Source organism: Pinus tabuliformis, chromosome 7, assembly GCF_031772625.1.
Source record: "Pinus tabuliformis cultivar Carrire ecotype Pingquan chromosome 7, CPIR1, whole genome shotgun sequence".
Taxonomy (NCBI): Eukaryota; Viridiplantae; Streptophyta; class Pinopsida; order Pinales; family Pinaceae; genus Pinus; species Pinus tabuliformis.
This window is the reverse complement of record NC_142293.1, coordinates 1,974,384,682-1,974,411,943: the sequence shown is the minus strand read 5'-3', so window position 1 is coordinate 1,974,411,943 and position 27,262 is coordinate 1,974,384,682. Positions and strand designations below refer to the sequence as shown.

Genomic DNA, 27,262 nt, shown 5'->3' with positions numbered 1-27,262 from the left:
CGCTGGGACTGGGAGAGGTGCTGGAGAATTTTTTTTTCTCTGTGGGTAAGCCAGTTTGGCACCCTGTTGTACTGAAGAATTGTTGAATAATAGAATCCTCCCTTGCTGCACCGGTTTTCCCACATTGGGTTTTTCCGGGGACTGTTGTCCAAAATAATTGTGTCAATGTGTTGATTCTTGTGCATGTGTTTGTTTCTGTATTACACTATGATATTTGCAGCAGAATTTATTTTAATGTTTATTGAAGGAATTTCATAAATAGCTTATTGAAGAATAAGTAAGAAAAGTAAATCAGTTGTTGCAGTGATAGAATTTTCACATGGTATTAAAGGGAGTAATCAAAGACAGGAAAGGGAAATCAGTTATGGGTCGAGACCACGATGCAAAGGCATCTATGTCAGGGGACTTGCACAGATTTTCAGAAGATTGCACAAGAGAAAGAGACTTCGATTTCTCTACATTGGCTTCCAAGCTGGAAGAAGAAGTGGCTTGTATGACTAGTTATGCATCAGAAGTGTGGCATATAGACAGTGGAACCTCATGGCATATGACGAGAATTAGGGAATGTTTCTCAGAATATCGAGAAGAGAAGATAAACTTTCAGATCACCATGGGGAACAAGGCAAAGTGTACTCCAGTAGGGAAGGGTACCTTTTCAAACAGAATCGGGAGAACAATTACGTGCTACAACTGTGTTGCATGTACCAGGATTGGGGATGAACTTACTTTCCGTGTCGCAACTGCAAGGCAAGGGCTATGATGTCTACTTCATCAAGGAAAACGTATACGTCAAACACCCGAGCTGGAAAAAGAAAGTGCAGATCGGGATCAAAAGTAATAGGTTGTACAGATTACAACTAGAATCACCAATGGCACTAATAAGCAGTCATGGAGACAAGGACTTGAACGAACTATGGCACAGAAGAATGGGTCATTTGCACCATGGAGCTCTGAGAATTCTCAGGAGCATTGTAACAGGAGTTCCGGATCTGAGTACGAAACGAGTGTTGATTTGGGGTAGCATCGGATGTGCTCTAGCCATGAAATTTGGTGGAGAGGTTGGGGCACATGAAATCTTTAATACCCAGAAAGGGTTTGGGCAGATTCTAAACAGATCAAGAGATATTAAAACAGTGTTGTTAAAAAATCGCGCTTTTTTCTCTCTGGTAATTTACTCGCGCTTTTTATGGGTAAAAAGCAGCACTTTTTGGCGCTTTTATCCGAAAAAAAAAAAAAAAAAAAAAAAAAACGCGCTTTTTTTCCGAAAAAAAACGTGGGGGGCGGCGGCAGCGGGTTTTATAATCCGAATTTCATTTTTTTTTTGTTCATTTGCACTGTGGGCGCGCGTAGGAGGAGGAAAAGGTGTTGGAGAGAGGAGCTGGAGGGTTTGTGAGTAAATCTAAGTGCTTGTAGGACAAATTCAAGAGGAGACCACCAATTTCTCCATAAAAACGGTATGTGGATTATTTTTTTTTGTTTTCCTTGTTTAAAAACATTGTTTTCCTTGTTTAAAAACATTGTTTTTCATTGTTTTTGGTTGGGAAACTTCATATGGGCACCATTTTCCTTTTGTTTTCATTGTTTTTAAATAATTTTTTGTATTTTTTCATTGATTTGGGATGGGTAAATTGGTATGACTATGGGAACCAATTTTTTTTTTTTTTTCATTTTTTTTAAACATTGTTTATGTTTTTTCATTGTTTTGGGCATTTGCCATTTGGTTGGGTAACTTGGGTTTGGAACTTTGGATTCTGGAAATTTGTAACTTGTAATTTTGTAAATGCTAAATTGTAATCCTAAATTCCTATTTCCTAATCCTTGTTTTCCCATAGGTTTGCAAATTCAAAATTCAAAAACAAACGTGCCAAGGAAATTGGATCCTTTCTGGGAATATGGTGAACCTAAAGCTCCGAATGATAGACAAAATTTGAATTGCAAGTTGTGTGGAAAGGACATACGCGGGGGGGTGTACAGGTTGAAGTTTCACCTTGCACAAATCCCTGGACATGATGTGGGGCCCTGTATAAATACAAATCCTGAACTTATCCAAAGAGCCATGAGAGCATTGGGAGAATTAGAGCACACTAGAGAGGCCAAAGAAGAACTCAAAAGGCAACTAAAAAGGTCAGCTGAAGGAAGTGGGCCAAGTGGCACTGGTTCTACTGCAGCATCAGTCAATCCGGTAGTTGCATCATCATTTTTTGTTCCTCGAACCACACCTGGTTCACAACCATCTATCGGTTCAATGCTAAAAAGAACTGAAAAAGAACAAGCTGACAGGTTGATGGCAAAATTTCTCCTCTGGAGTGATATTCCTTTCAGCATTGTAAGGAATAATCCATTTTTCCAACCTACTGTTGATGTTATTGCCAGTGTTGGCCCGGGGTACAAAATCCCTTCTTATCATGATTTCAGAGGCCGGATTCTTCAAGATGAAAAGCGTGACTGCACCCAAAGATTGGAGGATTTTAGGGTATCATGGGCACAAACAAGATGCACTGTTATGTCAGATGGTTGGACTGACCAAAAGGGGAGAACCCTTATAAACTTCTTGGTTAGTTGTCCCAAGGGGACTATGTTTATCAAATCTATTGATGCATCTCATCAAATCAAAGATGCAAGAACTTTATGTGATTTGTTGGATGTGTTTATTTTGGAGGTGGGTGAACAACATGTTGTCCAAGTCATAACGGACAATGCTGCAAATTATGTTGCTGCTGGTAGGCATCCTACTTTATTTTGGACACCTTGTGCTGCCCATTGTATTGATTTGATGTTAGAGGACATAGGGAAAATTCCCTTTGTCAAAGATATTGTTGACTCATCAAAAAGCATCACAAAATTTATATATAATCATACATCTGTGCTTAGCTTGATGAGAAGATTCACCAACAACAAAGAGTTGGTGCGCCCCGCCATTACACGGTTTGCCACGAGTTTCATATCTCTTCAATCCCTCGTGAATTCTATGTGGGATGTGAAGAGAATGTTTCTTTCAGAGGAGTGGCGTGCTATGTCAATGAGCCGCAAACCAGAAGGAGAGGCCGTATGCAGACTAGTTTCATACCAGGAAGACTTTTGGGCGGGAGTGCAGGAGGTGTGCGCCATTACTGAACCTTTGGTAAAGGTTCTTCGGTTGGTTGATGGTGAGAAGCCCGCAATGGGCTATTTGTATGAAGCCATGGACAGGGCCAAAGAAGCCATTCGGGCCTACTATGATGATAAGGGAGATGATGGGTTTCAGAAACAACTCCTTCTATGGGGAGTGATTGATGAGCGATGGAACAACACACTCCATCGTCCCATTCTAGAACCCTGCATTTTCTTATGCATGTGGGTTTGATTTTGATGCTAAGATCATGGATGGGTTCTTATCCTGTGTCCAGAAGATGGTGTGATCTCCAAAACAACGTATAGAGATCTCTAAACAAATTGAGACATATAAGATGGCAGGTGGCACATTTGGCTTTGAGATGGCTGTCACTGATAGGACGATTAAAATGCCAGGTATTTTTTAGTTTGTAACTTTGTTTCAAATTTCATTGTCTCTTCAAATTCCATTTTTTTCTTATGTTTATTTAAAATTTTATTTGTAATTTTGTTGTAGATGCATGGTGGAAGATGTATGGTGGCAGAGTACTCCTTTTGCAAAAGCTTTCCGTACGCATCCTCAGCCAAACATGCAGCTCCTCAGGATGTGAGCGCAACTGGAGTGTATTTGAAAAAATACACAACAAGAAGCGCAACAGGTTAACACTTAAACATTTAAAATATTGCAAATTTCCAAATAAATTTTTGAATTCATTAAACAATATTTTTTTTATAATATTAATTATTAATTATTATTTCATGATCTTTGTACAGGTTGGAGTCCCAGCGACTTAATGACATGGTCTACGTCTACTACAATCTTCGATTGTGGGTGAGGCAACTTGAGAGGACACCTGATGTGGATGCCATCTCATTGGATGGGATTGACACCACTGCTGCATGGAGGGTTGAGGCCGAGAGGCCTCTCATGGATTCTGTTGATGATTGGTTAGTGCAGGATGTAGTGGAGGGGGAGGAGGAGCAGGAGGAGGAGGTGACACCGCCTACCCGGGCTACCACTACCACCAGTAGAGGACGTGGTCTACCTCCTGTAGCTCATACTTCTAGTTCTTCAGCTTCTAGAGCACATCAGACTCCACTGCCATTTCCACCAGCATCTACATCTAGAGGGAAAGAGAAAGCTGTGACATTTTCTCGCAAGAGGGGCAGAGGAAATCAATAGGATTAGACTTTCATTTTATTGTATATGAGTCTATGACATTATGACATGATGAGATACATTATCATATTTTTTGTTGATATTTTGAGGCTGAGCTGGGACTCAGGGGTCAGGACTTACTATTCAGACATGATTCAATATTATGTGTGATTTTAGCGCTAGAAATGATATTAAACATCTTATATATTAGTTTTCTTATCATATTTATGTGTCAATGTATTTATTTTATGTTGTAGATGGTTTAGATATTAAAAAAATTGAAAAAAAATGAATATTTTTGTACCAAACGCTTTTTTCCCGATTTTTCCAATTTTTTCCGCTTCATTCCCGGCGCCGATTTAATCCCGCTCGCGCTTTTCACAACATTGTATTAAAATAATTAATATTTTTAATCAAGTCCCTAAGTCTAAACTTAGGAAAAATAAAATATTAATGTGAATCTGTGTTAGAATGGTGCAAAAGACATGGATCAAGCCAGATCTAATCTTAGCCATTGATTAGAGACTTAATCTCGGCCGTTGAAATGTGAACAGGAAAAGTATAAGAGGAGGCTTGATGGTCACTTGGAAAAAACACCAGAGTGATCAGTCATTCTATTCTCTAGAGCGGGGCTTGCTAAGAGAGATAGAATCAGTGATCGGGAGAGCAGCTGAGGGGCATTGAGTACAGAGAAACAAAGAAAGCAAAAAGTGTGCCGGGAGAGTAGAGCAACAGCCAAGGAGAGTGACGTAGAGCCAGCAAGGGCTCACGCAGGGCCACGCAGAGGCAGCTAAGTGTTGCGCAAAGCACCAAAGGGGCCAGCGTGGCGCAGAGGCTCCCAGCGCTGACACAGGGCCTCCTGGGGCTGACGCAAGGCCAGCGCTGGGCTAGGAGAGGCTGACGCAGTCCAAATTGGGCAGACGCTAGGGTTGCAGAGCAGTTTTGTGCTGAGGAACTGGGGGAAGGATTTTCTGGGGTTTCAGCCAGTAGATTTCTCTCAAACTGTGAGGTATAGCTGCTAAGGAAATTCTCTGTTGGGTAGGCCAGTTTCGGCACCCAGATTGTACTCTGATATTGCTTAATAAGAAAACCCTCAGATAGCTACACCGGTTTCCCGCATTGGGTTTTTCAGGGGACATTGGTCCAAAAATAATGGTGTCATGTGGTGTGTTTGTTCTTGTTTCTTTTAGTTGTTGATCTGTAATATGTTGAGCATGCACTAGTGTTTATTTTCAGTATTTACTTTGTAAATAACTTGTTAAGGAAAATAACAAATAGGTAGGAATAAATCAGATAAAGTGCATGGAGGGTTTCTAACTAACTAAACTTAGAAACTTTAACATGGTATCATAGCATGATTGCAGATCACAGGAGGACTAAAGGACATTAGCCGAGCGGAGCAATAGCAGCAGAAAACAATTGTCCCGAGGTAACATAAGTTGTTTTTAGCAGAGTAGCAACAAGGAAGGGTGACGCAGTGCCTCCGTCATCAAAGGTGAGCCGGGAAGAGGCAGCGCAGAGGCGAAGGAAGGCAAGAGAAGCCTCACGCAGAGCCACGCCGTAGCTGAGAGGGCTAATGCAATTAGCTGAGGAGGTCGGGTTGAGGCGCCGGGATTACGCAGAGCCTAGGAGCTCTCACCTTCAAGTTGCTAGGGTTTAGAAGGCTGCAGGAATATTGCAGAGTGGAGCTGGTGAGGTACTATAGTCAGAACAGTATCTGAAAGAGCAAGGCCAGAGGAGTTGCTACCGAGGGTTTCTAGCCGAGGAACCTGAATCAATGGTGCAGTTGCACAAGACGATCAGAGTAGGGGGCATCTCGATAGCGGCAGAAGGATTTCCAGGAGGGAAATCAAGACTCAGAGGGAGTCCAAAAGAGAACTTCTAAACGGGAAGTAGAGACTCAGAGGAGTTGAACAGAGAACTTCCAGGAGGGAATTAGAGAAGCATCATGGCACTACATGGAGTAAGAGACCAGAATAGACTGGACGAAGCATCGAACTTCGTAGTCTGGAAGGCCAAAATCTTATCTGTACTTGACAAGAATCGTGTGAAGAACTTTGCCTTGAAGGTAATAGCTATCCCAGTCGACCCCAATGATAATGACAGATACGAGGAGGTGACGGCAAAGGCCAAGAACATTATCCTTGACGGGGTCAAGGATCATGTACCACAGATAACCGAGAAGGAAACGGCATTTGAGATGTGGGAGGCTCTCAAGAAGTTGTACCATCATACTTTTGTGTAGAGAAGAATGCTGCTTGAGAATCAGTTGAGGTCGTATCAGACGAAGAAGGAAGAACCGATTGACACCTTCCTCGGAGGGACTGAATGAGATCCGAGATCCGTTGACTGCTATGGAGGTGACACCGGATCAGGAGCTGATGGTGAGGACAGCCCTGAATGCTATCTCAGAAGACTGGGAGGTGTTTGTCTAGAGTGTACTAGGTAGAGGGACTCTCCCACCCTGGGGGACGAGATGTGGGCAGCTCTTCGCCAAGAAGAGATCAGATGGCAGTCGAAGACAGGTAGCAGTAGCAAGGGGATCAAAGTCAAGCAGGAGGAGGAAGATGTGGCCGTAGCATCTGCGGGAAAGCAAGAGAAGCGGAAGAAGAGAGATCTCTCCAAGATCAAGTGCTTCCACTGTGGGGAGCTAGGTCATTATGCGACCTAGTGTCCAAGGAAGAGGAGTAAGGGAGAGTTTTTTGAGACTAAGGTAGCGCCAGCACGGGCAGAGAAAGAAGTTTTGACAGACAATGACTATGCCATGAGTGCACACGCGCCACTTGAGAAGAAGTGGGGAGACATAGAGCTGTAGTCAGGCAGACTATAGGCGATGAGGGGCAGGATTCTCGAGGTACCCAGCCTTTTGCATTAGACCTTACTACGGGAGCCCCGAAGAGGAGTAGCAGGACTTGCTGAGTTGAGTAGAGATGGATGTGGATGGAGCGACAGAGAGAGCTACAGTGCAAGAGTCCCGAGATAGCGCGAGGCTAGCAAGTTACAGTAGTGCGAGAGGCACAGGAGTGTTGCACTAGTGCAGGACGGCACAGAGAGGTGTGCAACGGTGCGAGATGCAGGGAGTTGTTGCAGCAACGCAGAGGTCAGAGAGGGAGCACTTGTCAGCGGCAGAGGGAGCTTCAGCATCAGTGGGTGTCTCTAGCCCAACAGGGAGGTCAGATTGGGAGATCAGTTACTTACTTCTCAATAATTGAGTTGCAGTGCAGCAGTGGGCAGCACGATGCAACATGATGAGAGGAGGTGCAGTGCGGATGCAGTGCTGGGAGAAAGGACCAACAACAGCATGGATGCAAAGGGAGTTGTCATACAGATGCAGTAGTGGCAGTGGCAGAACCATGGGCAGCAGTACAGGATGCAGCAGTGCAGAGGATGTTGGGCAGGAAGGCCTAGCATCAACACAGGTACCGATGTCGGATGATCAGAGTAATACTCAGTGAGGAGTATTGTTAGAGCACAGTCCTCGCTAAGAGGGAGTGTTGATTTGGGGTAGCATCGGATGTGTTCTAGCCACGAATTTGGTGGAGAGGTTGGGGCACATGAGATCTCCAATACCTAGAAAGGGTTTGGGCAGATTCTAAACAAATCAGGAGATATTAAAATAATTAATATTTTTAATGGAGTCCCTAAGTCTAAACTTAGGGAAAATAAAATATTAATGTGAATATGTGTTAAAATGGTCCAAAAGACATGGATCAAGCCAGATCTAATCTTAGTCGTTGATTAGGAACTTAATCTCGACCGTTGAGATGTCAACAAGAAAAGTATAAGAGGAGGCTTGATGGTCACTTGGAAAAGACACCAGAGTGATCAGTGATTCTATTCTCTAGAGCGGGGTTTGCTAAGAGAGATAGAATTAGTGATCGGAAGAGCACTTGAGGGGCATTAAGTACAGAGAAACAGAGAAGGCAGAGAATGTGCCAGAAGAGCAGCGCAGCAACCAAGGAGAGTGATGCAGAGCCAGCAAGGGCTCACGCAGAGTTGACGTAGGGCCTCCTGGGGCTGACACAGGCCAAGGAAGGCTGACGCAGGGCCAGCGCTGGGCTAGGAGAGGCTAACGCAATCCAAATTGGGCAGACGCTGGGGTTGCAGAGCAGTGTTGTGCTGAGGAACTGCCGGAAGGATTTTCTAGGGTTTCAGCCAGGAGATTTCTCTCAAACTGTGAGGTATAGCTGCTAAGGAAATTCTCTGTTTGGTAGGCCAGTTTCGGCACCCAGATTGTACTCTGATATTGCTTAATAAGAAAACCCTCAGATAGCTGCACCGGTTTTACCGCACTGGGTTTTTCCGGGGACATTGGTCCAAAAATAATGGTGTCATGTGGTGTGTTTGTTCTTGTTTCTTTTAGTTGTTGATCTATAATATGTTGAGCATGCACTGGTGTTTATTTTCAGTATTTACTTTGTAAATAACTTGTTAAGGTAAATAACAAGTAGGTAGGAATAAATCAAATAAAGTGCATGGAGGGTTTCTAAGTAAACTTAGAAACTTCAACAACGAGATGATATATGCAGGGGATGCGCTCTAGGAAAGTATGCCAAGGCAACATTTCCTAGAGCAAACAGAGGGCCAAGAGTGTACTAGGATTGATACACTCAAATATCTGCGGACCTATGTCCGTCAAAGCTCTCAGTGGTGCAGAGTATTTCCTTACCTTCATTGATGACCACTCAAGGAAAACTTGGATTTATTTTCTGAAAACCAAGGACGAGGTTTTCTGTCGATTCAAGGAGTTCAAGGCTCTGGTGGAGAATCTGACGGGGAAGAAAATAAAAGTTTTGCGCTCAGATAATGGTGGAGAGTATGTCGATAAGGACTTCACTAATTTTTGCACTAAAGAGGGCATCAGAAGAGAGTGGACAGCACCCTACAATTCGGAGCAGAATGGAGTAGCAGAAAGAAAAAACAGGACTATTGTAGATGCAGCTAGGGTCATGATATATGATTAGGATATGCCAAAATCCCTGTGGGCGGAAGCATGCAACACAGCAGTTTATGTTCGGAACAGGACTCCTCATCAGGCGTTGGGCAAGATTACCCCAGAGAAAGTTTTCACAAGAAAGAAACCTGAAGTCAGTCATTTCAGGATATTTGGGAGTTTAGCATATTAACGCATACCAAAGAAAAGAGGAAGAAGCTAGATCAAACTGCGGAAAAGGGATATCTGGTGGGATATAGCAAGAACACTAAGGCATACAGAATCTATCTTCCAGGGAGCAAGAAGGTAGTAGTTTGACGAGATGTAAAGTTCATGGAGGACGGGGCTTTCAGAAAATCTCGTGAGCTGCCTTCCAAGGAGCAATCGAAAGAAGAGCCGTTGGTTAAGCCTCTTCAACCAACAGAAGTAAAGAACTGTTCCTCAGGTCAGGAAGATTCTCAAGATGAGGAGGAGGAACTAACAGAAGTGCCTGCTGGCAGAGGAAGAACTAGTAGGGAACTTCATCAAATTCTGCGAGATGCATAGGACTTCATCGGTGCGCCAAGAAACAATAAGAGGGAGCGAAAACAGCCAGATAGATATCAGGCATTAGTAGCTCAGGATGGAGAGCTTGCCAGTTTCAAGGAGGCAGCTCAACATCAGGTTTGGCTAGACGTGATGGTAGAGGAGTACAACTCCATAATGGTGAACGATGTCTGGGAGGTGGTGCCAAGGCCTCAAGACAGATCAGTGGTAGGTTCAAGATGGATCTACAAGATCAAATACGCTACAGAAGACAGTGTTGAGAAATACAAGGCCAGGTTTGTGGCTAAGGGGTATGCTCAAAAGGAAGGAATTGACTACGAGGAGACCTTTGCCCCGGTAGCCAGGTATACATCTATTAGGACCATGATATCTCTTGCAACTCAAATGGGATGGGAGATTCATCAGATGGATGTCAAAACGACATTTCTGAACAGGGTAATAGAAGAAGAGGTATACATTGAACAACCAAAGGGTTTGAGACTCATGAGAAGAAGTCTCATGTATGCAGATTGAAGAAAGCCTTGTATGGGCTGAAACAGGCACCGAGAGCATGGTATGGTCGAATAGATGGCTACTTGCAGAAGATGGGATTTGTCAAGAGTGACACGGATCCGAATCTCTACTATCTGGTTGTAGAGAACGAGTCGCTAATCTTAGTATTGTATGTGGATGATCTCTTTCTAACAGGATCATCCAAGCTCATTGGGGACTGCAAGAAGAATCTAGCCACAGAATTCGATATGAAGGATTTGGGACAAATGCATTACTTCCTAGGGTTGGAAGTTTGGTAGCAGAAGGGAGAAATCTTCCTTGGGCAAGGGAGGTATGCTACAGAAATCCTGAAAAGATTCGGGATGGAGGACTGTAGACCCATGGCTACGCCAATGATCACCAACTGGAAGAAGATTGATGCATCAGAAGACAAGGATGTTGATCCCACCCTATACAGGCAGCTCATAGGGTCCCTGATGTATTTGGTTAATACAAGGCTAGATATTTGCTACGCTGTCAACACCCTCAGTCAGTTCATGGTGGAACCAAAGAGGGCACACTGGGTAGCAGCCAAACACGTTCTCAGGTATTTACAGGGAACAGTCGATTATGGACTCTTGTACACCAAAGGTAAGGATATCAGTTTGAGTGGATTTACTGATGCAGATTGGGCAGAAGTTCAGTGGATCAGAAATGTACCTCTAGGTATTGTTTCAACATTGGATCAGGAATGACCTCCTGGTGCAGTAGGAAACAGAAGTTCGTGGCTCTGAGCTCATCTAAGGCAGAATATATGGCGGCAAGCACAACTTTGTGTGAGGCCATATGGCTTAGAAAACTACTTGTGAACCTATTCAAAAGGAATATGGAGGCGACCAGGATCATGTGCGATAATCAAAGTTGCATCAAGCTCTCTGAGCATCCAGCGTTTCATGATAAGTCAAAGCATATTGATATCTGGTGTCATTTTTTCAGGGACTGTGTCCAACGAGGAGCTGTACAGTTGAGCTACACTCCCACAAGAGAACAGGTGGTGGACATCCTCACCAAGGCCCTTGGAAGGACAAAGTTTGACTACTTCAGGGAAAAGATGGGGATGGTAAAGAACCCGTTTCAGTAGCAGAAATGGGAGTGATTACAGCACGGATGCATAGGGAGTTGCAATGCGGATGCAGTGTTGGAAGAAAGGACCAGCAGCGGCACAAATGCAGAGGCAGTTGTCGTACAGATGCAGCAATGGCAGTGGCAGAGCCATGGGCAGTAGTACAAGATGCAGAAGTGCAGAGGATGTTGGGCAGGGAGGCTTAGCATCAGCACAGGGATCGATGCCGGATAATGAAGGTGATACTCAGTGAGGAGTATTACTAAAGCACAGTCCTCGCTAAGAGGGAGTGTTGATTTGGGGTAGCATTGGATGTGATCTAGCCACGAAAATTGGTGAAGAGGCTAAAGCACATGAGATCTCCAATACCCAAAAATGGTTTGGGCAGATTCTAAGCAATTTGGGAGATATTAAAATAATTAATATTTTAATGGAGTCCCTAAGTCTAAACTTAGGGAAAATAAAATATTAATGTGAATTAATATAAAACTGTGTTAGAAGGGTCCAAAAGTCATGGATCAAGCCAGAGTTAATCTTAGCCATTGATTAGGGACTTAATCTCGGTCATTGAATTGTCAACGAGAAAAGTATAAGAGGAGGCTTGAGGGTCACTTGGAGAACACACTGAGGGAGACCAGTCAGTTCAATTTCTGGAGCGGGGTTAGCTGAGAAATTGGAACTAGTGGTCTAGTGAGCAGTCAGGAGGCAGCAAGTACGGAACAGATAGATGGGATCAGCAACTAGAGGCCAACGCTGAGGCAAGAGAGGCAGACACAAGGCATTTCAGGCAGACACAGAGGCAGCAGGAGACTGCGCAGTCACTAGTTGGGCCTGCGTGGGTGACGTAGAGAGGCCAAGGCCTAACACAGTCAAGTAGGGGCTGACGCAGAGTGTCTGGCAGCCAAGCTGATGTTGGGACTGGGAGAGGTGTTGGAGAATTTTTTTTCTCTGTGGGTAAGCCAGTTTAGCACTATGTTGTACTAAAGAATTGCTGAATAATAAAATCCTCCCTTGTTGCACCAGTTTTCCCACATTGGCTTTTTCCGAGGACTGTTGTCCAAAATAACTGTGTCAATGTGTTGATTCTTGTGCATGTGTTTGTTTCTGTATTACGGTGTGATATCTGCAGCAGAATTTATTTTAATGTTTATTGAAGGAATTTCATAAATAACTTATTGAAGAATAAGTAGGAAAAGTAAATTAGTTGTTGCAGTGATAGAATTTTCACAAAAGATGATCAATGCACACAAGGAATGTGTGAATGAAGGAAGTTAGTCCACCATAATACCAACCAAACCAAGGAGATTTAAGACTCTAGTGTACCAACACCAAGATCGAGCCAAAGGACTAGCCGCTGCAATGGACACTGATGAACAATAGGCCAAGTATGGGTATTGTTCACATCCTTTCGTTATATTTGTAAAGCTCCAAACACAATGTAAAAGTGAGACGGGGCCAAACACCATCTCAAGTTGGAAGGGGCGAGCACCAAACTCAGTGAAGATGATGGGTTGAGGAGTTGTCTACATGCACCAAAATGATGGGAAGGAGGAGGATGAGTTGTACTCTCTCTACTGGAGACCAATCAAACTCTACTAAAGCAAGTCGTCAAACCTTAGAGCCATATAAAATTGTGGGCCACATAAGATTGTCCATGAGCAAGATCATGGACAATGTGTCATGAAAGTGGTTCCAAAAACACTACCTCTCTAGGAGGAGCGGGGAACCATATCCCTTGCTAACTCGAGGCCATAGTGCATGGCGTAGACTAAAGGGAGGCCAAATGAAGAGAAAAGCCAAGTAAGAATATGACCAAGTGATCTCCATCTCCTTCCCTATGAAAAAAAAAAATGGTGATCAAAGAGGGTCTTCTTTGACCCGTTGAAGACCATGACCTTGGTTTTACCTAATTTGATTGTCAATTGTCAAAGCTCAGAAAATAGGGCCAAGGCATTCAACTGTCTTTACAAGCCATCGAGAGATGAGGCTAAAAGGACCGCGTCATCAACTAAAAGCAAGATAGAAATCAGAACACAATGGAGGCATCCATATATCTCCTGGATGTGCTCATTGAAAAAGAATTCCAGCTCGTCAATGTAGATCCCAAACAATATGGGGGAGAGGGGTCAACCTTATTTAACCCCAATGGTACTCTTGATAAAATTTTAAATCTCCTATGCTATGCATAGACGACCAATAACTAACTCGTAGAGGAGCATGATGACAATCAATAATGTATTCAACACACCAATATCTATGAGTCTCTGGAACAAAGACTCACGAGGGACGAAAGCAAAAGATTTCTAAAATTCAACAAAGCAACAAAAGTCTTTAGAAGGGAGGTGTCTTGTCTCCTTAATAATGGCTCAAAGTGTAAATATTTGGTTGAGGGTTTGGTGCTATGGTCTAAATCCAACATGTCCTCTAGCTGCAAATGGAGGGTCATAGCATAGAGTTTGGAAAATATGTGGCCAAACACGATTGTCAAGTAGTTGTTGGGATCCGTACTAGGACCTAATTTGTGAATGGGTAAATGATGTGATTTGACTAAGATATGGAAAACTCGTGCAAACCCCATGGTTGAACAGGTCAGCAAGGTGGCTAACTGTAGCATGAAGACCCTACTTTAAGAGCTCTACTTGGAAGTTGGAACCCTACCTCATTTGTTGCTTTGTTAATATTTGTCATCCAAGCGGCCTCTTAGATATCTCAATATGAGAATAGATGCCAAGAAGAGGGGGGAGAGGTGACTTAGGTTGAGGGTTGTCCAAGGACATCATATAGGCAGAATGTATGGGTAAAACAAATTTTGGATTTGGAAAGATAGGATAATGGCAAGGGAAGAAGGTAAACTAAAATTGTTAAAGAGAACAGATAAAAGAAGCTCTTAGCTCATGTCTCCATTGGGAAATGAAGAGGCTTTTCTTATGATGAAGCCAGAGATGACAAGCAACTTGAAGATGGAGGTAGGATGGGAGAGTATGAGTAAAGTCATGTCAAAGTTGTCGAGGAAGGAGTTTGCAAGCATTGTCATACCATTTGTTCATGGGGCCAAATTTGGTTTTCAAAAGAGGTGAGAGGTGGTGGATTTAGTGTGATGAGGTAGGACTAAAGAGCCAACTTCGCAAATGACAAAAGAAAGGCATGCATATTTGGCATCAAAAGAAACAAGGCATGAGAAAAAGGAATCAAGCAAGAGCCTCTAGCAAAGATAGGAAGTAAAGATAATTGTACTCTCGTCTCAATTAGTCACCAAAGGATTAAATTACCATGAACATGTGTGCCAATGAGGGATGCACCTTAATAAAGTGTTTTACCACGTGAATAACAAATGTTCACCCTAGCAAAACCCCTCTATGATAACAATGAATCATAAAGTCCAAACTAAAGTGCACCACCACCCAGGGATTATCACATCAAAATCACCATCTAACCTCCTTTCTAACTGAAACTTAGGAAGTAACATATTAATGAGGGCACTAACATCATGAAACAAAGCCCCCCCCAAGTGATTTCTAGCAAATGTGACATTGTAAAGTTAAATCACCAAGGAAAACCCCACAAGTGCAACATGAATCATCCCCCAACATAGCAACATGATAAGAGAAAGGGACATAACAAAAGGCTAACCCAACCAACCATCAAGTGTGTCCCCCATCACACATCAAGCAAGAGGACCATGTAGAACATCCCCTCCTAGTGACACCAACATCATATCACATCATCATACAAAAGTCACCAAAAAAATAAACAATCACAAAACATATATCTCCTAATGATCATCATCTAAACCATTGGGGGTGTATTAACCATCATCCATATCCAAAACAAGAAAATTTACCAAACCACCATAATGAGATAGTATGCTCCACATCCATCAAAATGCAACCAAGGGATGACCAACAACGCAAGCATGTGTGAGAACACTACCAAGCAGCAAACACCATCATCCAACCAAGGAGAAGTGACAATGCCCCAACCAAAGACCTCCATCAAATAATCTGATGCCATGAAGAAAGGGGGCTCCATAAATATGAATCCTCCAGAAACTCAAAGAAATAAGAAGCAAATATCCATCAATTTGATGAAAATCACAAGGTGGAACCTCATACAATATGAGGTGTAACAGGCCCTCTAAATCCATGGCTCCTATTTTCCACTCAAAAAGTACTAAACAAATAACAAATTTTATAATGACCCATTTCTGATCAAATATATACAATCTTAAGAAGAAGAATCATTTTCTTATTAGAATCCTCTTTACAATTCCTCCGATAAATCTTCTCAATCAATCATTCTTGGATAGAAATTGTTTTAAGGGAGAACGTTATTCATGTTATTTTCTTCCCTGGACTACGATATTGTCCTTTTACTTAGGAGTCCCCCCTTTGCATGCTTAGGATGTGGAGTGATTTTACTTGATGGGAGACTTCAATCCAAGCTGGTACTTAAACCTTTTAGCAACAACACACTCCTCGATGACATCCTGATATGAGAATAGACATTTCATTGAAACTATAGGCCTTTTTTATTGAACCTCAATGACCACCAAAGAAAAAATAGAAACTAGTTGTTCAACCACACTTGCCTCTTCTCATTGATTTTATTACAGTAAGACATTTCTAAAACAAGAATCCATTGTGCTTCTCTTCTTGTTGTCAAAGCAGTGGTTAATTCTACTACAATATTGTCAACTTTCTGCAGTAAAATGTTCCAGCAAGTCAGTCAGTTGTAATTGCTATTTACTTAAATTAGTATTCTTGTTTTGTCTGGATCTTTACCATTTGTTGTTTCTCTTTCCCTGGTTCACTTTCAGAATTGTCCAACACTATCAAATTTGCACAACTAGCTACCCCGTTAGAAGCATCTTATAAATGCAGTCAAATCACTGCATGGAGGGGTCCATTGTCCCAAAAACAAAGAAGTGCATATATCAATTTTGTGTCTAGCTGACCAATGACCCTAAAATTAGATTAGTATAATTGCTATCAAAAAGCACGTTAGAATTAAATTTCAGAACTTAAAAACCATTAAAATATGTTATTTGAGCACAAAAAACAATTGAACCTTTTATACATTTTCAGCTTGGTTATATAGGATCAGTACGGAATTTATATGGTGGTAGTTTGTCACTACTTGTGGCGATACAATTTGAAACAGGGTTTCTTTTATGCTTGTCTTGAAAATATCTTGCCATTTGGTGTTATAAGGTGGTTGCTTTAAAAGCCTCGTTGATTGATTATGGGTATGATCAACACCCATTCTTTGTTATGATTGCTTGACACTAAACTTGTGGAGTTGTTCTTGGTTTCAGTAGAATGATTTGTGGTTGCATTTATTCCATGATAGCAAGTGTTTTGAATTTAATAGAAGACGTAAATTAAGACATGCCGGTTTAAATTTTAAAGATATGGAAAAATTCTCAACATATACTAGGCTTACCTTGGTCTTATCCGATTGCTAAGTTGAGACTGCCAAGATAACTTAGAAGTATTGCGAATGATACCTTATATCAAAGTAGGCCATTGATGAGATTCACCGCAATACTTGAGATACAAGCTATGAATGGTTATCACCACACCTGTACTTAAAGTCAACTTACTTTTTAAGAAAAAAACAACCTTGACTAAGAAATTAGGCGATCAATCAATCCATTTAACGGTGCACAAAGAACCACCATTGCAAAGGACTACTTTTTGAAACCATTGCAAAGGACTACTTTTTGAATCTCTGTTTTAATCTTAGAAGAATGTTTGGTAAGGAAGTCTTCTTGACTAACCTTTACAATTGCCAACACCATTGTTAAGCAGCTGTAAAAAATATGTGTGACTGCCATAACGAAGATAAATCGATGAAGCTGCTCCAGACCTTCCAATGAAACAAAAGGCTCTTCACCCTGCAATGGAAAGAAAAAAGAAAAAAAAATTATATGAATGACACAAAAAGTAAAATGCAACGAACAAATTTTCAAATAGTAGATGTTGCTCAAGACCTGGGAAGAACATAAGTCGTATTTTGATCTATCTAGTAGGTATGATTACCTCATTGCAGCTGTAAAGGAAATTACATCACGCAAAGGAGGTCGAGAACTTAGTATGTTTGCAATGAACTGGATTTACAAGCTTTTCCTTCTCAACTTATGGGATAATTTTCAGTATTATCTTCCAAAGTTGTAGATATTGTCCTTGGGAAATCTTGGAATGGGGCTGCCTTTCTCATTACCAGTGTTTCAGACAAAGGGCGGCATTCCACAGGAAGATAAATTCAGATCAGAGGAAGCATAACTGTACTGATTAGTTTGCATCTCCTCTCAGAAATCTTGTTAAGTATCAATTGGACAAATTCGTATCCTTTTCATTCGTTCCATAAAATACCCGATGAGACCCAACTTTAAGGCATTAGCAATTACGCATTGTAATTCAACTGTCAAATTCCAAACTTTTTTACTGATATATCAATTTGCAAAGATGACCGTTATAAGTTTCTCTGGTTTCCAGTTTTTTTCCCTATACTGTTTACATGTTCTCTTCGACTCACAGACAGAATCTATGCATCTCCACTCAAAAATCTTTTTAAATAAACTTAAGAAACAATTGAACAAACTCTTATCTTTTTTATTCATTCTATAAAATACCAGATGATGCCCAACTTTAAAGTTTAAGGCATTAGCAATTATGCATTGCAATTTAACTGTCAAATTCTAATCTATTTAATTGATATATCAATCTGCAAAGATTATCCTTGTAAGTTTTTCTGGTTTTCAGTTTTTACCCTATACTGTTTACATGTTCTCTTGGATCTACGAGGACCAAAATAATAGTTAAACAATTCCATCTTGCAGACAGAATTTATGCATAGGGTTTCTGTTATATATGCTTTTAATGTTGTGCTGTCAAACCCCATTGACCTATTTTGGTCATTTGAGGATATTAATATAATTTGTCTTTCACAGAGCTTATCTACTACAAGTACCCCTTCGAATGTAGAGTTGTCTACCATATAGTCAGTTTCAGAACCAGTATATGGCAGAAGTTTCCATTAAAAATAATTAAAAATCTTCAGGCTCTTCATTGTCCTATTTGAAGGATTGTGTATGCCGATATGGTAAAGCCAATTTTTAATACAGATATAGAAAGCAACTTGTTTATGCATAGGAGGACGATATGACCCCATTTTGAACAAAAGATGGTAATGTTCAAATAGCGAGTTGCACTGGGTTACAAGACTCTATAGTGTGTGGTCAGAATCCAGATAAATTATCCTAAAAACTTAAAAGAGTATTGATGTGGCTGGTTGCATTTCAAAAGCTGCCTTCCAAATCCAGGTTAACCAAGACCCATTTACAGGATGAAAAATGTCTCCGTTGTGGGAAAACAGACACAGTCAAACACTTTTTTCGGGGCGTAGACATTTGCAAAACAGTGTTGAAAAGCAGTCCAGAACAGATTTGCTTCAGACTTGCAGGAAAGCATTCATTGGAGTTTAACATTGCTCGGGGATTACAAATCGCTTGATCTTCACCACTACAATAGTACCGTGGTCTCTAGCAGTGTCTCAACGCTTCGGTATCATTTGCAATTTGGAAGATTCCATGTATGTATGCTTTTGATTGGCTAACAGGTACTGTCAAGGCTTTTCAAAAGTTGGTATTTGATGGTTGGCCGCCCAAACTAGATCCAAGGGATTCTCTTATTGAGTAAAAGCAACCAGATCTCTTTGTTCTTATTCTTAAGGTAGTTTTATTTTCTTTCTGAATCGAGTTTCTCTATATTTTTTATGTTTTTTTAAGGAAAACTTTGTGGAAATTTCTTTTTCCTTTTCTAAAATAGCATTGGTAACATGCTCTGTACTCATGATTTCAGCAATTGAATTAAGCCGGTTGTGTCTGTCAACTGGGGTTCTTTTGGGTGTTTGCATGGAACAATTATTATTTTCAAATCCCCATTTGTAACATAATGAGCTTTAATGCCTTTGACTATTGTCATAATGGTTTTAAACCTGAGTATAACTATACCCTTCATGGTTTTATAACTATACCCTTCAGTGAATATAATTGTGAGCTAGTCTGGTACCAACAATCTCACTCTTGCCTTTAGACTTAAAGAGACTGATAACTCCTCAGAATATATATATATATATTTTAAAAACTTGTTTAGATTATAATTTTAAAAAAACATCAATTTAAAAACCCGTTTAATCATAGAACAAAAGCGGTGAATAAACTTATTTTAAAAAAACAAGCAAAACCAAACCAACAATTGAAAACCCATTTATTCACAGAACAAAAGCAGTGCATTTCTATCAATATAAATTAGGGATTTACTTCTTTGCAATGGGAGGCACCGCTTCACTACTTAGAACGCGCCTCCATGTGTTGCCTGTAGAAAACACAAGTCCCAGGAGTTTCCGTGCAGGCTTTTCGTGCTCATCCCCGGATTCAGCGTCCTCAAACTGGTGGACATAACAAGGATAGAAAAAGGGCTTGTAATACTTTGAAGGGATACAAATACGAGATATATAACTCGCGGTTGCCGTCAGCAATAATGAAAGAAACCCCAGCAACATCAGTTCTGCATCACAGTAACCAAAAACAGAATTAAAATTAACGACAATGTAATGGCACGCAGTGCTTAAATTTCAATTCTCACCATCTTTCATAGTCTCCAATGCATGAAACAGAGCCTTCCTCTTTGATGCATGCAGCCACTGAAACAATAAACATGATAACTTTAGATAAATTCAGTAATAGGAAGGTAGGTGTCAGTGAAAGCCAATTGTATTAAGTGGGGTATCAGTGAAATTCAAAAAAATGATGGTGGGTATAATGAAATTCAGTGTGATGAGGATGTTTATTAATGAAATCCCGTATGATTAAAAAGGGTATCAGTGAAATGCAATGAAATTAAGGTGCCAGCTGAAGGATCAGCGAAATAGGAAAGGAATTCAGCTTGCTAAGCATTGCAGAATAACGAAATGTACAGAGCCTACTTACATGGCCTAACCGGTGAATCGATCGCTCGACCAACAAGGAAACGACCACCAATACCGTTAGCACAGTGGCCACTGACCATGTTGGTGTTATGGCCAACGACCTCACCTCCCCCTCCTCTGAAACCATTGTTTACTGTACCTTTCTGGTCTCTGTCAGTACTTCAAAAAAGAACAAAACAGAGATCAGAATAAAGTTGCCTGGGATCACTAAAAAAGTTACTTATACACTACGGTTGGTTAAATATACTACATTGTTTCGATTATCTTCTATATGGTCGCCGCGACGGGTGTAACCAGGACTTGCCAAATTTGTATCCAACTCATCTAGCTGGTCAGCATTTTACACTTTAATGCCTTACTGAGGTTCGAATTCCCGTAACATGCGCTGGATCCTATAGTCATGGGGTATATGTTACAATTCATGGCACTATTATTAGTTACTGTCGTTAGAACTGCTAATAAGGCGCGTGGTTCCCGAACGCGTCTATCCAGGCAGGAAAATTAAGAAAAATGATCACAGTTACGTGAATATTCCATGGATGAAAAGTAAAATAAAATGTATGTTTTTTCAATCACCTCACCCTCATAAATGAAATGAAATTTGTTGCATGTTTTAACTTTTCCCCACCCACATGATAAAACGGAGGGATCCGCAGTACGCTCTCAGGGTATTTTTAGCTTTAAATATCTAATTACATTTATTATTCAAAACCCTTGTAAAGGTTCCTTAAAGCGGAAAATTAATTATGTTTCATACATTAGCTGTAAATATCAAATTTGACTCTGTAATTGATTCTAGAACAGATGATATGATAATTTGTTGCGATTGTCAAATTTGATAGCTGTAAATATTGAATTTGACTGTGTAATTGATTCTAGGCTGTAAATATTGAATTTGACTGTGTAATTGATTCTAGGCTGTAAATATTGAATTTGACTGTGTAATTGATTCTAGGTTGTAAATATGGAATTTGACTGTGTAATTGATTCTAGAACAGATGATATTTCGATAATTCGCGACGGTTATCAAATTTGACTGCGTGAATGAATCAAAATCCAATTTTGATGGTTTAAAATAATTTTTAATTTTTTAATATTTTGATGTTATAAAATTAATTTTTTTTATTTTTTTTTGGTCGATTAGTATGGAGATTTTTGAAATTTTGTATAATTTCAATGTTTTTGGGATTTTTTACGGAGTTTAATTTATTTATGCATTCAAAAATTTATTTTAAACAATTAAAAATCACAATTTCTTTTAAATTTGCATTGACAAATTCAAGTGAAAAAAATCATAGCATCAATGAATTCAGGTGAAAAAAATAATTTTATGTTTACTAGTTAAACTGCAAGTTTTAGGTTTAAAAAAAAAAAACAAGACCTTAAAATTGCATGGAAAAGTTATCATTTTATGTCTACTTTTATGTATATATAACTGGAAAAAAAAAAGGAAGAAAGGTATATGGTTTTTAACATAAAATAAAATTAATATTTAGGGCAAGCTAACTCTTTTATGTTTAAGTGGATTTTTTGTTGTTGTTGATAAGGACAATCCATTGTACCGCTTTAATTATATAGAATTCACAGGTCATACTTGTGATTCCAACAAATTCCTACAAGAATTTCAAGAAAATTAGAATTAAAATATACCTAGGAAAAGATCAAAATATAGAAGATAACGACTCATGTATTGAGTTAGTTTATAGATAATTATGATTTAATATTTTTATATGGTTTTTTTCTTTAAATAAATTAAATAGACATATATAATTAATGTAATTGTGTAAAGATGGAATCTAAGCTTTTTAAACTTTTTATGTTTTGGTTTTTTCATTAAATTTTGGTGATACAATTCATAATTAAATTACAATTTCCCTTATTTAAAATACATTTTTATATATAAAAAATAATTTATTTAAATTACATTTATATATTTAAATTACATTTATATATATAAATGAATTTAAGATTTAAAAAACTCCTTAAATACTTAAACGGCACATATTTAATTATTTAAAATGTTTAATTTACATTTAATTTAAGAAGTAGCAAAATATATAATATAATTCAAAATTGTCAAAGGATTTTAGTTCTTTCAAATCTCGATAGGCATGTTGTAACTGACCCATTAATGACCTTTATGAATAGTTGTATCTAGGTGTAATAATGACATAATCTATTGAATATTCTCATATTATTAAGAAAATTATATAGTCTAATTAATAAACAAAATGGTCTTTTACAAGGCGTTTTTTCTAGTTAATTTTAACCAACATCCCACATATATTTTTAAAAACTTGAGTTTAAGTTGTTTAATATGTAGAATTCAAGTGGGAGTAATCTTTAAGTGCTACTTTTTGGAGTTTCGAAGGACTTTTGGCCAAAATCTAGCTAAAAAAATTGTGGCCAAATTTTGATTTGTGTTATTTAAACTCTTTTTTTACTACTTATTGGATTCAGCGCCTTCAAAAAACCATGGGGCAATTTGATCGTGAAGAGTTCACCTGTCAAACTTGTAATTTCAATGAATATCTCTTAAATTCTAAACAAATTTGATGGAAAACAAAACAAAAGACTTTTACTACTCCCACTTAAATAATAAATACAAATTAAAAATTAAGATGTTAAAATTACATATAATATAATATAAATGATCAAAATTTTAAAGCATATATTTTGTAAAAACAAATTATATATTTTATAAAAACAAATTAAAATTTAAAATATAATAATACATTCAAATTGACCTATCACATGGACCGATCAAATAGAGTGCCTTCACAATGCATATTTCACCATCAAACCAAAGCACTATGGACAATATAATATGAAATGAAATGATTAAAATTATAGAAAATATGACTTTACCAAAACATTAATTATATTAGTTATGATGAAATAGTTTTTTAAATAACGTTTTAAACGAAATATAAACAATATAGATTTAAGAAGAAGCATTTCTTAATTTTGGCGAATTATTTTCTTAAAAAAAAGTAATCACAAATATTTTTTAAATGGTATATAATTCTATTTTTCTAACATAAAGTTTTATTATGACTTAATTATTTTTAAGTAAAAATTGATTTACTTATTTATTTTTATTTTTAAATTTGTATATAATTTAAATGTTTTAAAATGTATTAAAAATGTAGAAAAAAGTTTTTCGGATTAATTATATGGTTAGGATTTGGTTGTTTCCAACCAATTAATGTGGTTCATCTTTAGGACTAGGTGAGAAATCCATTGATCAGAAAGCATAATTATATGGTTAGGATTTGGTTGTTTCCAACCAACTAATGTGGTTCATCTTTAGGACTAGGTGAGAAATCCATTGATCAGAAAGCATAAATAGTAACCATTTTTTTTTTGGTAGGTAAGTACCCACGGGGGATTTGAACAAGTGACCTATCACAAGGAGTGCCTTAACAGTGCACCCATTCACTGTCAATCCAAATCCCCATGGGCATCCAAAGTTAACCATTAAAAACTAGTTGTTGGTGAATTAGTTAATAGGTAAAGAAAATAATTATTTGGGAATTAGTGGTAAGGAATTATTTTATTAAAATATTCTATATTTAGTTGAAAATAGCTGTTAAGGAATAATTAAATATAAAATATTGAATTTCAATATTATCGAATTAATGTAAAGTAGTTATTTATTAATAATTTATATCATCTTATTTGTTAGGGGTTGACTTATTAGAAAATTAGTTTAATGAGAAGATTTTTAGGCCAAGATCATATTATAGTATTTTTGTCAACGCGTTTCAAACCAACGATTGTGGTTCATCATCAGGACAAGTTGAAGAACCAGATCATGGCTACAGTTTAAATAGGGCAAAAATACTATAATGTGATCTCCGCTGAAAATTTTTCTCATTAAACTTATGGATCACATAAGCTTAAATTCAACAAGAAAATTAGTTGTTATGAATTTAAAATATTTAATCCCAATATTAATCCAATAATTATTAATTTATTAATATCAAGTTTATATTATTGGAAAGAGGGACGATTAAGCTCCTCAAAAAGCTAGCCATGATAAATTAAATCAAATTAGAGTCAAAGGTTAACTAGAAAATTACTACTAGCTATTTTATATTGTTGTGCACACATTTTTTAAAAAATGAATTTAGATAATAATAATAATAATAATAAGGGACCAAGGAAGAAAAGAAAGAGGAGAAAGGAGAAGAAAGGAATGATGAGTTATGATGAGAGAGTTGGAATCCAGCTCTCTCATCATCCCTATTAGATTTTTGGCATGCCTTTCGATCTCAATCACCTCCCTAAGCTTCCTCTGATGGAAGTGATCTACCTTAGTGATGACTTTGGATTCTTCAATGCAAAAATGGTGCTTCAATTTTTCTACATGCTCGACTAAGGCTGATGAGCCAGAGCGATTGTGTCTAATGTCTGTAGCATGCTTTGTTTAATAGATATACATGTTTCTTCAATGTAGGGAATACCACAGAAGCAGGGAACAAGGTAGACCCCTTTCGAGTCCTTAGGATCAATAGGGTCTTTAACAAATCTAAGAGAATTTTTAATGGTATTAAGAGGTTTGAATGAAGAAGAGACATTAATCTTCTTAAGGATCATCTTATTTGTTAGGGGTTGACTTATTAGAAAACTAAATGTTGTGAATTTAAAATATTTAATCCCAATATAATCCAATAACTATTAATTTATTAATATCAAGTTTATATTATTGGAAAGAGGGACGATTAAGTTCCTCAAAAATGTAGCCATGATGAATTAAATCAAATTAGAGTCAAACGTTAACTAGAAAAATACTACTAGTTATTTTATATTGTTATGCACACATATTAAAAAAATAATAATAAATAATAATAATAATAATAAAAATAGGGGATCAAAAAAGAGGAGAAAGGAGAAGAAAGGAATGATGAGTTGATGAGAGAGCTGGAATCTAGCCCTTACTCAATTTCCAACCATCATCCCTATTAAGATTTTTGGCATGCCTTTCGATCTCAATCACCTCCCTAAGCTTCTTGTGGTGGAAGTGATCTACCTTAGCGATGACTTTGGATTCTTCAATGCATACATGGTGCACCTCCCTAAGCTTCTTGTGGTGGAAGTGATCTACCTTAGCGATGACTTTGGATTCTTCAATGCATACATGGTGCTTTGATTTTTCTGCATGCTCAGCTAAGGCTAATGAGCGGGAGAGATTGTGTCTAATGTCTGCAGCATGCTCATTGATTCTCTGTTTAATAGATCGACCAGTTTCTCCAATGTAAGGAATATCACAAGAGCAGGGAACAAGGTAGGCCCTTTTCATTTATTCTCTGTTTAATAGATCGACCAGTTTCTCCAATGTAAGGAATATCACAAGAGCAGGGAACAAGGTAGGCCCTTTCGAGTCCTTAGGATCAATAGGGTCTTTAACATATCTAAGAGAATTTTTAATGGTATTGAGAGGTTTGAACAAAAAAGAGACATTAATTTCTTAAGAATCATCTTATTTGTTAGGGGTTGACTTATTAGAAAATAAGTTCTTATAAATTTAAAATATTTAATCCCAATATAATCCAATAATTATTAATATAAATTTATATTATTGAATAGAAAGACGATTAAGTTCCTAAAAAAGTAACCATGATAAATTAAATTTAAAATATTTAATCCCAATATAATCCAATAATTATTAATTTATTAATATAAATTTATATTATTGAATAGAAAGACGATTAAGTTCTAAAAAAGTAACCATGATAAATTAAATTTCAAAAGTTAAGTAGGAAAAAAAAAAACTATTAATTATTTTAAGATGCTAGTTATTTTTATCCGACCGTAAAATAAACGCCTCTGGCAGATCATCCTAATAAATCTCTGGCACAATGTACACGTCTGACATTGACATAAATTTCAATTTAGCGGCTGCCAAGTTTTTCAAAAGTTGATGGTTGACCAAGCCCGCAAAAAAAGATACCAAAGAGGAAAAACCTTAATGACCGACAAAAAGGTCAAACTCCGTTGGTGACACGTTTCTCAAAATTCCAGTCGTCACAAGTTTTTCAAAAAAAACGAGAGATGCAGTCCCCGTAATTTGAGGAACATCTTGACCCTTTTACTAAATTTTCATTCGTGTAGACATTCTTTAAAAACATAAACCATATTAATATTAAATATGATATAACCCACTCCCTATTTTTTTAATATTAAATTTCCTCTACTCATGCGGTCAGAACTATCTCCTTTATTTCTTTAACCATGGTTGAATTCTTCTTTTTAATTAATTCTGTTAACTGATAAAATATCTCCAATCTTCTGTTTTAAAAAAAAATGGGTTGTAAAGCACTTGGTAAAAAAAAAATGGGTTGCTGGTTGCTTTTATGTTATGTAATAGTTTTTTGATTAATAAGATTGATAATTTATTAGAACAATCCTAATAAAATCTTAGATTTAATTTATTGGTTGCCATCAAGAAGCAAGGCTTCTGAAAACACAAAGAAAATTGTAAATTATACTACTTTAATTATATTCAAATGTCTGGAATACATATTTATTATATGGGTTAGTTTCAAATGAGATTAAAATATATTTTATGCGAGGCATCCATCCATAATCTTTTATGCGGTTACAATCGTCATCCATCCATAATTTTTTTATGTGGTACGATCGGTATCCGTCCATAATTTTTTTATTCAATATGGTTCACGGTCTGAACCACGGAGCCTTAAAATTTTATAATTAATTAATTAATTAATATTAAATTTATTAATAAAAAAAATTATGTTATAAAAATATTTTTAAAAATAGCAATAAAACAAATACAAAATTTATATTTAAAAATATTTTAAAAAAATAATTATAAAACAAAATACAATATTGAAACAATTTTCACAACTAAGTATTATGCACATGTGATATTTTTTTGAGATAAATGATATTTGAAAATATATATTAGTTACCAATAAAATTT

General features: G+C 37.8%; 2 protein-coding genes and 1 pseudogene across 3 annotated transcripts in view; 1 reads left to right on the top strand and 2 right to left on the bottom strand.

Moving 5' to 3' along the window:
- Positions 1 to 27,262, bottom strand: part of LOC149256382 (MLO-like protein 14) — a 168,806-nt gene that overhangs the window by 112,896 nt on the left and 28,648 nt on the right. The window lies entirely within an intron of this gene.
- Positions 365 to 4,391, top strand: LOC149256384 (uncharacterized). The gene is made up of 3 exons (XM_089460929.1): positions 365 to 491; positions 3,608 to 3,749; positions 3,865 to 4,391. Exons 1-3 carry the CDS (start codon positions 365 to 367, stop codon positions 4,271 to 4,273), a joined length of 678 nt encoding a protein of 225 aa, XP_089317055.1. The 3' UTR covers positions 4,274 to 4,391.
- Positions 19,642 to 20,767, bottom strand: LOC149256383 (MLO-like protein 11 pseudogene; annotated as a pseudogene). Its single transcript, XR_016267302.1, has 4 exons — positions 20,564 to 20,767; positions 20,315 to 20,472; positions 19,971 to 20,028; positions 19,642 to 19,892 (listed from the first exon to the last, which is right to left on the bottom strand). The product of XR_016267302.1 is annotated as an MLO-like protein 11 pseudogene (transcript).

Bases quoted from the DNA above. Each gene is read 5' to 3' on its own strand.
- LOC149256384 (XM_089460929.1), top strand. From the start codon at position 365: ATGGGTCGAGACCACGATGCAAAGGCATCTATGTCAGGGGACTTGCAC. The intron at 492-3,607 runs GTATGACTAGTT...ATTTTGTTGTAG, and splicing joins GCTGGAAGAAGAAGTGGCTT to ATGCATGGTGGAAGATGTAT. The intron at 3,750-3,864 runs GTTAACACTTAA...ATCTTTGTACAG, and splicing joins CACAACAAGAAGCGCAACAG to GTTGGAGTCCCAGCGACTTA.